The sequence below is a fragment of the Pituophis catenifer genome, unplaced genomic scaffold, assembly GCF_029215685.1.
Source record: "Pituophis catenifer annectens isolate HBS135680 unplaced genomic scaffold, rPitCat1.0.hap2 SCAF_6, whole genome shotgun sequence".
NCBI lineage: Eukaryota > Metazoa > Chordata > Lepidosauria > Squamata > Colubridae > Pituophis > Pituophis catenifer.
In genome coordinates this window covers 51,421,731-51,436,783 of record NW_027256886.1, presented here as the reverse complement: position 1 = coordinate 51,436,783, position 15,053 = coordinate 51,421,731, and the positions used below count along the sequence as shown (strand labels likewise).

Below are 15,053 nucleotides of genomic sequence, written 5' to 3'. Positions count from 1 at the left end.
AAATGGCAAAACTGACCTTTGATCAGAGATAAAACAAGTACTTTTATGAAACACTTAAAACCTTTTATGGATTTTTTTTGCCGAATATGGGGAAAAGTGAAGTAATGATATATGGATTTGATGACTGAAAAAGGATTTAAAAAGGGATTGTAGGGATTTTTGTAGTATTAAAGAGGGAGGAGGCATAATAAGTTTAATTATGACTATTGAAAAGAAGATTGGCAGTTGATTTTTCTTTTTATGATTCCTTTTTCTTTGGTTTTCTTTTTTCTTTGCCTTGTTTTTAATCCTATTTTTTTCTTTATCTTTTACAGTATTTATTTTCTTTCTTTATATTTAACTTTTATATATGTAAACACTTTCAGTAAAAATTGTATGTATATTCATTCTCTTGGTAACAAGTGATTCTTTAGTAGTTCGTTAAAAATGCTGCTAGACTATTATTCTATTCTTGTTATTCTTCCATAGCAAGTAACACAAATTAATCATTGAAGGCTATTAGCAAAATACGTGTCAGTGTTGTTAAAGCAGGCAAAGTTTTTAATGAAGAAGGTGCCTTTACTACAACTACATATGCTAAATTTCAGTTTGCATACTGGTCTAAATGCCTTTCTATCTTCCCTACTATGACTAGTTATTGCATTTCCTTTTTAGATAAGCATTTCCTTTTCCTGTCAACAGAAATTGTAGCTTGAGGCAGTAAAGAGTGGACCTCAGAAACAACTATAAAGTCATATTATTTAATCTGTTCACATGTCAAAGGATTTTTTTCTTGCAGTTAGTGAACTATCATAGAATGCTATTCCTCAATGCAAGGGAAGGGAATTTGGTTTTATTTTTTACATGAGACACAATTTTTTTTTTTTTAATTTGATTTATATGCCGCCCTTCTCCGGAGACTCAGGGCGGCTTACAATGCTTTAAGCAATAAATTAAACCAATGCTAACTAAAATGTACAGTCCTTTGTAGTTTCTAATCTTGTTGCACATACAGACATCAGGCATCTATTTCTAAATATGATGTAGGCATCAGTCCACTCCAACAATATAAAGTCTTCTTTGTCTGAAACAGTGAAAAATCCTACAGATTTTTATAGAAAAAGACAAAAGCAGCACTACATGGGAAGAGATCAGCATGGGAGCCTTTCTTCTACAAAATCTGTTTTCTTTCCAGTTCACTCTCTAACAAGTTTTTTCTTCTAGCAAAGCAGAAAGTGCACCAGTTCCAATTTAAAGCAATACAGAGCTGTGAATAAAGTCTGTGGGGAGAAGCTTTGATCAATCAATAAAATGTATTTTCCCAAAATAGTTCACCTTTTATATAACTTGGCAATGTATCTTATCCAATGTATTCTTAATATTTAACCTTCTTAAAATGGAAATGGTCAAAGCAATCCGAAACACACTGGTTTTATTCACATCATGTCTCTGTTTAATTATCATATGCTTATTGTATGAATATTTTCCTGTCATAAGGTTTGTGTTTGAAACTATGTTACCCAAGATAGAATAGGATGCGTAGAAAAATGTGTTCCAAATTTATATATGACAAAACCACTCATAGCTTAGTAACTACAAATGTAATACCCTCAAATATTGTATCTAATGTACTAAGGCTTAAATACTTGTGTGTGTGTGTGTGTATATATATATCATCAGCCTAACAACTGATGGCTAACAAGATTTTATTTTGCCTTCTGTAACTACTTCCAGTTCACTCAAAGTTAAACTGACTGGGCAGGTCCAAGTGAGGAGTCTGGGACAGGTTTTGTGAGGTTATCTAAACTGATTCTGTGAGTCCTAAGGACATTGACAGGATTCTCCAATCTCTTTTCTATTATCTCCTGATCTTCTTTGGTTGTTAACACAGCCACGAGATGATTCAGAGATAGGTCCAAGGAACAATGTCATCCTTTTTGAGGGATGGGATGATACTGTTGGTCTTGAAGGAGGCAGTGAAGGAAGCTGCAGCTGGTAGAAAATGCTGTGTCTAGAGCAGCAATGGGTCCATGTGTCATCGCTGTTACATAAGCTGCACTTGTTGCCAGTTGGCCTCTAGGTAAACTCAAGGTACTTGTCATCACCTTTAAATAGAACATATCTCCAATGGTCTCTCTCTATCTAACATATTTTCACAAAGTGGGTGCATTGTAGTATCTCTCTGTTAAATATGTTGTGCGACCAAGGAAGTTATCCATCATAGAGTATCCCTAGAGATACAAGTGACTGTGAAGTTACGGAGATTTCTTAAAAACGTGCTTTGTTTTACCGGCATGGAGCTTATTTGTTTATTGTTGTGTTTGTGGAGCCCTGTTGTATTTGTACATTTTATTTTAGTTATTTTAATCTGGGTTGCTTGTTTATGTGTGCTTATGTTCATTTAATTATTTTTATTGTTTCTGAATTTTGTTAACTAGCTAAAGCCTAATAAAGTGGGTGACTATTACAAATTCAATAAATTAAATTAAAAATTAAAGGATAAATTATACATAATTAGAATGTAATTTTTAAAGAACTGGCTACAATTTGCCACATCTTAGCCTCAGAAACAGTACAGATCTTATGTTTTGTAGGAGTTTGGCCAACTGGCAATGTTTTAATATTTATATATATTATTGCCATTATTTGCACCATGCAGTTTCTGAAAGAAAATGTTTTGAGTTATAAATGTTCTGCTTAGCTATTTTAAGAAATATTTAAAGATTTAAAACAGATAAATTTACATAATGATGGGATATTGTGTCAACTACAGTTACCTAACAAGCCAAATTTTAAAACTTTTAACCTGTGTTTGGTCCATATCATGCAACAGGCCAAGCAAATCATGTTATGGTTCTCAATTCTGAAATCTTCATACGTGTTTTATATCGTCCATATGGTAGACATTTAAAAAGACATACAAAAAGAAAGGATGCATGTCTGTTCCAAATGCTGAAATGACTGAGACAGACTGCAAAACACATTAAATTGCGCATTTCTATTCATATAAGTTAAGTTCACTTGTCTATCTCTTTTCTAGACATTCTCTATGAAAAATACATTCATAAAACTCTCAGAGTCATAAACACCATACAATTAATGTAGGTGCTCCACTTTAACTTAAAGTATATAATTAGTGAAAGAGCATCTTTGTTCTTCTGATTTAACAAAAGTACAGAACTTCAAAGATTACAGGTGACATGGAATTTGAATCGTTTTTATGATTAGAATTATATTTATCATAGAGGTAATATGGACATTTCACAGTTCTTGAAGACTAAAAAAACTAAAGGAAGTGGACAGAAATTATATGAAAATCATAATATAATTTTCCTGTAATATTTAAACTACTTCAATTTACAAATATGGATTCTAAACCATCACAGACATAATATTAAACATGTGAATAAAATTAAACAGAATTTATTAAGTTGGTGGTTTAAGCTGAACTGGTCATGCAGTAATACCCTAACATTTTATATTAACCTAAGTTATATAGATATATTCTATAGATAATTCATTTCAGAACATTTAAATTGCTGCTGTTTGTTTCCTATAACCCAAAAAATCACAATTCAAGCTAAGCATACCAGACACATACAGTAACTGAGGCTTAAAGTGAGAAAAAAAATTAGGTCACACTATGCTTCCTCAGAATTAGGTCAAAATTTTAACAAGTCATTCACAAGAGATAAAGATTTTAATGTTTTTGTGGAGTTTATCATTTTCTCTCTTTTTATTGTAGAATAAAACCATAAGATTGAATAAATCTGATAGGCTATTTTTAATTTTAAATGGCAGTTAAATGAATATTGTATTTAAAGATAAAAATTACTGGACAATTTAACAAATATTATTTGCATAACGATAGTCTTAACCATTTATCAATCTTATTAAGCTCTTTTAATACTATTGTTATTTTGGCTGCCATTCCTAGATTTTGAGAAGGATGTGGCAATGTAAAATTATCTATTTTCCACACTTTCCTCTGAAGACAAATGACCAATCAGGCAAATATACTGTAGCCCAATAATTCTGCCTGCTCAACATACATTTTTCAACTCACATCCATGCAGTTATTGTTGATTTATGTACTTTTTAATGGCTGCTGCTCCCGCCTCCGAATCGAAGAGCTGCCTCTGACGAGGAACTTGCCTGTTCCTCTTGGTCGTCCGAGGCACCTCTCTTTCTTCACTGTCCCTACAAGACAGTTCCGGTCTGAGGACCCCCGACAGCAGTTTGCCTGGCTGGATTTTTGCCAGGCTCATCGGAGGCCGCTAATTTCCAGCCAGTCTCGCCGTGACGCTTCCGGTTTCTCCTACAGCTATTATTTTAAGGGTTCTCCAAAGTGATTAGTATTGATCCCAAGGATTATCCAAAAGGTCATTATGATTATTATTATTCACAGTATTAAAGTAGAATTTCCCCTTCTCTGTGGGGGCACCTACTATCTGGAACGAGCTCCCCCCGGAGATACGGAGGATCCCGGATCTACACACCTTCCGCTGCGCTCTAAAGACCTTTTTATTTCACCAGGCGGGCCTGGCCTAACTTTCTCCTTCTTTTTAAACAATTTTTAAACAATTTTAATATTTTAATATTTTTAATATCTTTTAATTTTCAAAGTTTCAATCTGTTTTAAATTGATTGGGGTTTTAATCTGTCTGGGCCGAATTATTTAATTCGATTTTAGTTCTGTTTTTTAAATTTTGTATGTATGTATTTTATTGTTGGCTGTTCACTGCCCTGAGTCCTTCGGGAGAAGGGCGGTATACAAATTAAATAAAAGTAAAAATTAAAAAGTATTAAATTATTTTCATATAATAAATATTTGGGGTTTAATGAACAATCTGAAACTTCATAAAGGGGTCAATGAGCTGAAGAATGCGAACTTTGCTTTAAGAAGGTAAAGGATTTTTTACAAGGCAAACTGTAGCCAAAGAAGCCCAACTTTCAAAGCCTTGCATGTAAGATTACTACATCATGCAGTAATATACAAATGTAGTATCTCTATCTTGATGCAAACTGTCACGCATAATTACATGTGACTAAAAGTGAACCATTGCTTAAATAATTTTAAGCTCACTTAAGCATTGTATTAGCTATAACAACGTGACCAGAAACTTCATACAGTAAATATGACCAACAATCAGCTTTCTGTTATGTAGCTTCAGAGGATTGTTATATATAAACTAAACTAAAAGTACTCTAATATCTGAAATGCTTGTAGTCGCTTTAAAATATAAATTAAGTTGAATGCATTTTTCATAATTTCATTTTATAAAACGTAAAACACAGGGTAGTTAAACTTGTGTTATAAAAGTTTTCTCCAAATGGTTCTTTCATCTGTAATTTCTATCCTTTTTTTTTTTTTTGGTGAGAGAATTCAGATGACACTTATATCATTAAACTCCAGTGTTTTTTATTCCGTTCAGGTGCTGTGATGATGTTATTTTTGTTCCTGTTTTTTTTTTCCTTTCGGTAATTTGCAACAAGGATAAATTACTCAAAATTTCAGCAATATTAATTACAATTTGCACTAGCAAAGAGTACAGCATAGATAAAAAGCAATGTAAAGGAAGGGGGAAATGTAATGGAAAGAAAAAGCTCTCTGGAACAAGCTTTAACGTTTGGAAAGGTGAAAGGAAAGAGAAGAGGAGGAAGATTAGCAGCAAAGTGGGTGGACTCAATTACAGTGATAAGAGTGCACTGTTGAGAAACTTAAAAAAAAGTTAGGGCTAAATCATCATGAAGATCGATCTATATGGTTATTAGAAGTAAAAAAATGATTTGATATACATAATCAAAAAACCAAAAAAGAACTTATTCAAGGTTTTCTGAGAAAAATGAAGTCTTAGCAAATAAGATAAGAGCACATTTCTTGGAATAAATTTTATGACGTAAATTTAAAAAAAATAATTCCGGGAGTAAGGCTTTGTAAATCTGATTTGATCAAATCATTTTAACTGAATCAGAAAGTCAAAGCCAATTATTAAATCAGATGCACTTCTATTGATTATGTTTTGATTTAAAATATCAAAATGAATCACCTCAATTCATTTATTAACAGAGATCAAATGTACAGATCAAATTGGAGACAATCAGAGAATAAGAATAAACTTGAATCTTGGCAAAGAAGTTACAATATATAAAGAGTAAATTCCTGTATCATTTTTGGATGTACTTCATTTTAATATGCTTAGTCTTAACCTAATTATAATTTTTATCTAATTATAGTTTTTATCCCAGAGCTATAATTGCACTCAACAATGAACTAAAGGGCCACCATCAGTGAGCTGTTGGATAGCATTACTTGGTCTGTTATGTGGATATTTGGATAGTTTAGGAGTGGGGAATTTGTGGTGGGTAAGAGTGTGTTTGGGGATTGTTATGTGTGTTGGACCTGGTCTTTGGGTGTTAAGTGAATTTCGTTGTATGGGTATACTGTATATGACAATAAAGTTATTATTATTATAATAAATCATGAGTGGCTAAATTTTTGCCAATAATTTGACATTGTTTTGCTAATTCAATATCCAATTTAAAGAAATTGGATATTAAAGATGTCTGAAAGAATCTCTCTGAGACAAGAACATTAAAATGGCAAATTCAGTTAGTTCCCGATGTAAAATGATGTGCATACTTTTAAAAAGTTCACATGAATAAGCCAACAAAACAGGATCTCTGGATGGGAATATATAGTTCAATGGAACATGGTCCCAGTATGACTGCTATGAAAAGAGAAACTCGATGAAAGAAAATTGACTCCATCAGCCACTGGGATACTCTCCAGGTTGAGCATGTATTCGCCACTTGACAATGTAACCCACTGTGCAACGGCTATGAACAAAGTAAATCCCTTGCTAGGAATCATTAGGGAAGCAATAAAAAATAAAACTGCCAAAGGCACAGCACAACCTACAAACTGTGTCGTGCTTCTAGGAAAGGTGCTGAATAACATTAGGGCTGGACTTCTATAGAGAAATTTATGGGACTTTGCACCTTAACAAAAAAAAGAATATGATATAAACACACATCACATGCAGACTGTGGATAAAGAAGTGATTTTTGTCCTATTTCAAAATATTTAGAGTTGGAGACATTTAATATGGACAGTTCATAAAAAATAAAGAGTATTTTTTGCCAATCTTATTTTTTAAGTATTTACAAAATATAATTGTGCCCATCAACTCGAGGGACACTAAAAACAGAATTGCAATCTCCTACAGAATAGATTAATAGATTAATTGTGATTACTGGACATAGCTGACATGTACCAGTATTTTCCAGAAAATAAGACCAGCTCTAATAAGCACTAGGGCTTATTTTGGAGGTATCTTGTTTTTTTTCCCCATGTACAGGAGGTCCACTTCTTCTGCTTGTTCATGGTGGCAGGAAGCCGTGCAGTGCACCAGTGCTGTCACCGTGAGACAGGGGATGGTGTGAAGCTGCCCCATGCGCCCCACACTGGCTTACCTCAGGGCCTCCACAGCCAGGCCACCCATGCCCAACACCTGCATTACCTTGTGGCCATTGCACCAACACACCACTTGGCCTCCTGCTCCATTGCGGCCATGAGCAAGCAGAAGTGGTACAGCAGCCACTTCTGCTCCTGCTGCACATGTCAGACGTTGGGGCGTGGATGGCCTGGCTGTGGGGGCCCTCAGGTAAGCCAGTGTGGGATGTATGCGGCAGCTACACCACCACCCCACCTCTCCCTGTGGCTGTGGCACTGTGAGTAATCAGACAGAATGGGCGGCCGGGCGACTGCGCAGGCTCTTAAGTAGGTCTTATTTTCAGGGAAACAGGGTATTATTTTTATATCAAAGACTTCTCAATACCATTGGGGACTTGCAATTGCAATTACATCTTGTGGATCTAATAGCAATAATAATATTGAGAATCATGAATATGCTGATGAACACAGGTTTACATCTCTATCTGATCCAAGTGATGCTCTGGCTACTCTTCTCAATGCCTGGAGGCTAGAAGGGGGACAACAGGCCTCAGCTGAACTCTGGTAAGATGGAATGATTGTGTGTGCAAGGAACCTCAGGAGCCAGTTGTTTAGCATCTTTAGTTCTGGATGGGATGCAGTATCCCAGACAGACCCAGTGTGCAACTCTGGGGGTTCTCTTGGAACTCACTTACCTGAGTCATAAGGCCTGCCATAGTCACTCTTGCCATAATCATCTCTCAGTTGGATATCTACAATACGCTGTACATGGGGCTGCCATTGAAGAGTATTTGGAAACTGCTGCAGAATGCAGTTACTTGCAGTTCTGGGGGCCCTAGGGTGGCACAAATGTCTGTAAATTTATTAAAAAATACTGAAATATCACATTAGCATATGTATTTAGACCCTTTGCAACAACACTTGAAATTTAACTCTGGTACCTCCCATTTTTCTTGATCGTTGTGGCATGTTTCTACACCTTGACTGGAGATAACCTGTGGTAAATTAAATTGATTGTATATGATTTGGAAATACACATACCTCTCTAACAATGCATACTATACTAGAGCAAAAACTATGAGGCGAAAGGAACTGACTGCAGAGGTCAGAGACAGGATTACAATACTGCACTGAAGTTTCCTAAGAGCACAATGGTCTCCCTAATTCTCAAATGAAAGAAGTTTGGCACAACCAGGACTCCAACCTGGCCAAACTGAGCAATTGGGGGAGAAGGTCCTTAGTAAGAGAGGTGACCAAGAACCCAATTGTCACTATGATTAAGCTCCAGAGATCCTGTGTGGAGATGGGATTCCAGAACAACCATACTGCACCCCTCCATCGATCTGGGCTTTAGCAGAGTAGCTAGACAGAAGCCTCTTCTTAGTACAAAACACATGAAAGCCCGCTTGGAGTTTGCAAAAAAGCACCTAAAGGATTCTCAGACTGTGAGGAATAAGATTCTCTGGTCTGATGCCACCAATATTGAACTCTTTGGCCAAGGTCGACTCAGCCTTCCATCCTTTCTAAGGTGGGTAAAATGAAGACCCGGTTTGTGGTGGCAATAAGCTGACTTTGTATAAAATATACAAAAGCATGAAGGCTATTGCTTAACACATTGTAAGCCACCCTGAGTCTCTGGAAAAGGGCGGCATGTAAAAATAAATAAAAATTTTAAAAAAATTAAATTCTAAATGTTATATCTGGAAGAAACTAGACACCGCTCACCTCCTGCCCAATGAAGCATGGTGGTGGTGGCAGCATCATACTGTGGGGGTGTTTTTCAGCAGCAGGGATTGGGAGACTGGTCAGGGTTGAGGGAAAACTGAATGTAGCAAAGTACAGGGATATCCTCAATGAAAACCTGTTCCACAGTGCTAAGGACTTCAGACTGGGCTGAAGGTTCACTTTCCAACATGACAATGATCCTAAGCACACAGCCAAGACATATTAAGTGATTTTCCAAAAAAAAAATTGCATCTTTATTAATACTTTGAATATTTTATCCTGGCAAAGTAGTTGAGAGTGGCAAGCCACATGGATCCTTGGGCAGTTTAAGAAGCAAATTTGAAATAAGTAAACAGTTGATCAGTTGATACTCCCTTGGGAAACTGCTTGGTGCAGGATGGGAAACACAGCAATAGGGGAAGCAGGAACTGCCTAACAGGAGTCTGACTATTAGTGTTGTCCGATTCTGACTGTTGGTTACCAAAACTAGATGTAGTATTCCAGACCACACCTGGAATACTATATCCGGTTTTCCTCACCACATTACAAAAAATATGTTGATTATTTGGAAAAAGAGCAAAGAATAGCAACTAAGATCATTAAAGGCCTGGAGACTAAAACATATGAAGAACTGTTGCAGGATTTGGATATAGCTAGTCTAGAGAAAAGAAGGACTAGGGAGGACATGATAACAGTATTCCAGTATTTGAGGGGTTGCCACAAAGAAAATGGGGGTCAACTTATTTTCCAAAGCACCCGAAGGCCAGACAAGAAACAAGGGATGGAAACTAATCAAAAAGAGAAGCAACCTGGAATTAAGGAGAACAGTAAGAACAATTAAGCAGTCGAACAGCTTGCCTCCAGAAGTTGTGGATGCTCCATCACTGAAGGTTTTTAAGAGGAGACTAGACAGCTACCTGTCTGAAATGGTATAGGGTCTCTTGTTTGAGCAGGGAGTTGGACTAGAAGTACCTTCCAACTCTATTCTGATTGATTGATTGATTGATTGATTGATTGATTGATTGATTGACTAGATTTCTATATCCCTTGGATATCGAAGAGTCACCTTACGGGGGAGATAAGTGACATAAAAGATTAATAAGATAAAATATAGTTAGCATTTTGAACTGATAGAAAGGGGTTGTGTTTTCTAAATCAAAATTGATTGGAAAGAGTCACAAACCTTCATCATATTTACCAGAAGATTTATATTTATTTTTAATATTAGTCTCATAAGTCTATTTCAAAATTTAGCTTTTCTCTTTTCCTTACTCCAAGCCAAAGTTTCATTAAGTTTTGTTATAGTTACATTTGACATTTCAAGGTAAAAGGGAATGGTTAAAAATGTAACCATTTTTAACCAAATGTAACCAAACAATGATATTTGTTTAAAAAAAAATCATGGAGGAAACTCTTAGTACTTTGAACCCGAACTGCTTCTTCTTTATCACTTAACATTCATCCCTCTCAGAGCACTTTTCAAAGAATAATTTTATTTATTAACAAATTCCCTGTAGAGGAAATGACACATTTTCATGATATCAGTCAATTATCTTTGACACATGCTTATCAAGATTGATCAATCATTGCTGATATGTCTGCTAAGCTATTTTTTTCAACTAAAAAAAAACCTGACATGAGAATTAACACACCCAATTGCCCAGATTGATTATCAAATTGAGTATCAATACCAGTAGTCTTTGCTAATGTCAATCACTCACTTCACAATGATCTAAGCTAATTACATACCACTTTATATCTGAGAATGGAAAATATGAGATTGTCATATTAAATCCATTGATAAATCATAGAATAAATCCAAGGCTTAAATTAAATGACTTGAAATTCTATTAAACTGTATGTACTCTCCATCAAAACAAAAAGTTCACAATATTTATATTTTCAAAAATAAAAAAATAAGACATTTTAAAATCCACTTTAAAATACCAATGTGTGGGTCTGACATTATGTTTAATGCATTTACAACAAAACATTTTCCTAATTAGATCGTTTTTCATATTCTATACCTACAGCATAGTTTAAATTTTCTAAATTGCAGCATCCTGTATTCCATCTCCAAGAAGGCTCTCTGAAGTCTGATAACCTTGTTAAGTTGTACTAGCTATGAGATAGAGGTAATCTTTGTAACGGTAGCAGAAGTAATCTTCACAAGCTGGTCTAGTCATAATACTAACTCATCACTTCCACAAAATCTGTCTGTGATTTCTATGCTTCCATACTACAGTTAAGCTAAGTTATTTATCATTCTTAGAGAAATTGTGCATTCAAGTTAAATCAACTGTTCAGGATGGAGTCATTTTAGTACAGTATATATTAACCTTGATATTCAGTCAAGTTCAAATATGTTATTCAGACTAGATTGATTTCAGACAGCAGCACACTAAGAAGCACCGGTCACAATAGCAAAGCTCTATAATAAATGTACATTAAAATGATGTTTTTATAAATAGAAACATTCATATAAAACTCCAAATGCCATGATATGGTAACACCCCCCTCCAAAAAAATTATCCTCAGAGAGTAGCCTGCAACTTTTATCAAGGGTGTAATTAGACAGGAAAAAATGGGTTGAGTTTGACATCATGAGTCAGAGTGTTTAACTGAAATAAGGAAGTAACTTAATTCAGAGTAGGCTTCTCAAGATGCTGCAATGATTTCAAGTTGCACTTGAAATTGTATTTATTTTAAATTGTATTATTGATTGGAGAGTAGGAGGAATGCTGGGATGGGAATTATTAATGAGTTGAAAGTTTAGAAATCTTTAGGTTATTTTTCTGCAATAGATAGGAATGAAATTGGTATTGATGTAACTTTCACAGATGAAAGAATTTAAGTGTTTGAATTGTGATAGATGGTATATACTTGAATAGCAAAAAAGAACTGTATTTGTTACAAGGTAAAATTTGACGGAAATGTCTGAACTGGAAAAGTCTTACCATATGCAATGTTTTTAATTGTATTATTAATAAAAAACTTTAAATAAAAAAAGAAATTGTATTTATTCTCAGATCAAAACTCATTTTTAAGTGGCAAATAAATATTATATATGGCAACTTAAATATAGACTAAATCATCTGTATCCATTTACCAATCAATATTTTGTTAAACATGAGTAACAGGTGACGTCAATATTATCACAGGAAGAAAAAAAATCAACCATACTTTATTAAGTCACTTCAAGGTGCTATGAAGTTAACTTAAGAAATTTAGAATTGATGAGAGAAGAACTATAACCATTTTGTTGAATAAACTATTCATCTCAATAGATTTTTTCCTTTTGTTGTTGCAAAGTGTTTCCAAATGTATTCCAAGTGGTTCAGAGGGGCAAGTGGTTCATATGCTCTCTTTTTAATACATACGCAAGCATCAATTTTTTTTTCTTTTGCTAATACTCTAAAATTTCTTATTTGAAACATTTTTGCTATTTCCCAAGTGGACAATTAAATATTGAACATGGTCAGATTATCCTAATATTTTGATAGGAGGAAATCTTGATTGTTATCTACAAGTAAACTTGATTTAATATTCATACTGACACTTTCAATATTATATGTGGCAAATATAGGAAATAATCAAGAAAATACCATCAAGAGCTTTAGATAACTGCATTTAATATGTTCAAGGATATTTTCATTATCTTTTAAGTTGTACACATATTATGGCAGGAAATTCTCTAAGTACCAGAAGTAGAAAATATAGATCTAACAATCATATAAGGTAATCTTTTTCAGGAATCACATTAGAATCAACAGTTGGATGTTCCAAGTGCTACTGAAGATTTTTCTTAAAAACATATGTTTGTTTTAATTATATATACATTAAAGCTGTCACCTAAAATTCTGGTTTTCCTCAGGGGAAAAAAAATCAGGAAAACAGGTTTTCACTATATCAGATGGGTGTCACATTCTATTAAGTTTTAGGCCTCTTTTCAGTGTCCAATAATAAGTATACCTCCTTTTACAAATCACTAAATAAGAAAGCATGGAGCAACAAACTAACTTGCATAATGTTAAAACCCAGACCATAAGGACTGGAGACAATTTACATTCTCAAGCTTTATTTGGTAACTTTATTCCTAGGCTAATCTTCAACTTGATGTCTCCAAATATTTTGAACTGGCTATCACTGCTCGCCAGTTTGTCAAGAAGAAATCATTTACTACAAATGCACAAGACAGTCATGGGATCTCAATATTTGATGTCAATCCTCCTTTGCTAAACCGTTGGATCACCCATTCGGTTTTAAGAAATAGATTTCTCAGATTGCTCATTACACCAGCCAATATTTAGTAAATCATTACATCATAAACAAAACCACTGTCTTTATGGGACATTTCTCACTTAATAGCACCTTTTTCGGAGAGTTATTTAATTTTTAAATATAACTTTTAAATATAATTTTATTGAAAGTTTTAAAACAAGGAAGGTTAATTAATGTTAATATTAATACAGAAATAGTGTAAAATAGAGTAAGAAGGAAAAAATAAAAATAAATAAAAGAGAAAGTTAAAGAGCAAAATGAAAAAAAGTAGAAAAACAGAAAAGAAAGATAAGTGGCTTCCCATCGTTTCAGCAATTCAAAAAGTAGAATACTAGATTTACATCATGACTGTTTCTATAACCTACCCTATATACTTCATCAAAACCAATATATCACAGATTGATTTTTTTTCGGTTCTTTGCAAAAAGTCTATAAGGGTTTTCCAGTCAGCAATAAACCTAAGTTGTCTAAAATGTTATTCAATATTTAAAAAGCACTATTCTAAACAAATACTCTCGTTAACTTTCTTTGGTTAACTTAGAATAATAGATGACCTTATAAGATGACAGGAACAACGACCAAAATTCTATTACATTCTTAAAATCTGCAGTGTGATTTGGACAGTCCTGGCTGATATTTTCTGCTTTGTTATCAATTAGCTCTTAGAAAGGAAAGATAGCACAGAAATCACTTACTTGAACCTGCCTTGGCAATGCTGGCACTGATCCCCCACCCAGCCTTGATCACAGAGGCAGCTGGAATTGACACATCGACCAGAAAAGCACGAGGTTCTTTCACAAGTCTTAGAGTGGGAAACTTGGGCATACAGCACCAGGTAGAGGATCCCGTAAAAGAGCAGCCAGTTATTTATATCCATGAAGGTAGCAAAGCAGCAGGAGGAAGAAGAAAAAGGTCTCCAGGTTCCCAGGATTACAGGAGGGCCTTCTATTCTGCGCAGGACTTTCCCCAACAGATCCAGCATCTTTGCTCACAAAGCACATCCGCAACCGGCCTGCCTGACGAACCGCGACAGGGGAGCAAGGAAGAGGCTGATTAATCCAGTTTCTCGGGCAGGTTTAAGCAGGAGGAAAGCCGCCCCACGCACATCACTCAAAAGAAGGCGCTTTTAAACAGATTGAAGAAACGGGGCGCAGATAAGGAAGGGGCTGGCTGGGGACTCCCGAATGTAGTTACAACAGGAAACCGAGAAGCTTCCTCTCCCCCAACGCTTCTCACACAGCAACCTCCGCCGGGTTTTTCGGGTACAACGCTGGCGACCCGCTTCCCGCCTCCTCTTCTTCGTCGTCCTTGGGGCTCATTGCCCCCCACTTTCCATGAGCAGAAGCTTCTCTCCTGCCCTCGGCGCTTCTTCTCACCACATGGCCCCGCTTCCCGTGTCCGGCTCTCCCCGCGGCCGCAAAAATAATAATAATAATAATAATAATAATAATAATAATAATAATAATAATAATAATAATAATAATAATAATAATAATAATAATAATAATAATAATAGCCCCTCTCCTCCGCCTCCTGTAGTCCCGACTCTTGCAGCAGCAGCAGCAACGGGAGAGCAGCGGAGGGCGGTCGGGGGGGATGCTCTGGTTCCTTC

General features: G+C 35.2%; 1 protein-coding gene across 2 annotated transcripts in view; it reads right to left on the bottom strand.

Annotated features, from left to right (window-relative positions):
* Nucleotides 1-14,846, bottom strand: part of ATRNL1 (attractin like 1) — a 478,418-nt gene extending 463,572 nt beyond the window's left edge. For both annotated transcript variants that reach the window (XM_070944958.1, XM_070944957.1), the window contains exon 1: nt 14,137-14,846. In XM_070944958.1, coding sequence (XP_070801059.1) covers nt 14,137-14,423 — 287 coding nt within the window. In that variant the 5' untranslated portion in view covers nt 14,424-14,846. The remainder of the gene's footprint in view (nt 1-14,136) is intronic.
* Between the last annotated feature and the right edge of the window lie 207 nt (nt 14,847-15,053).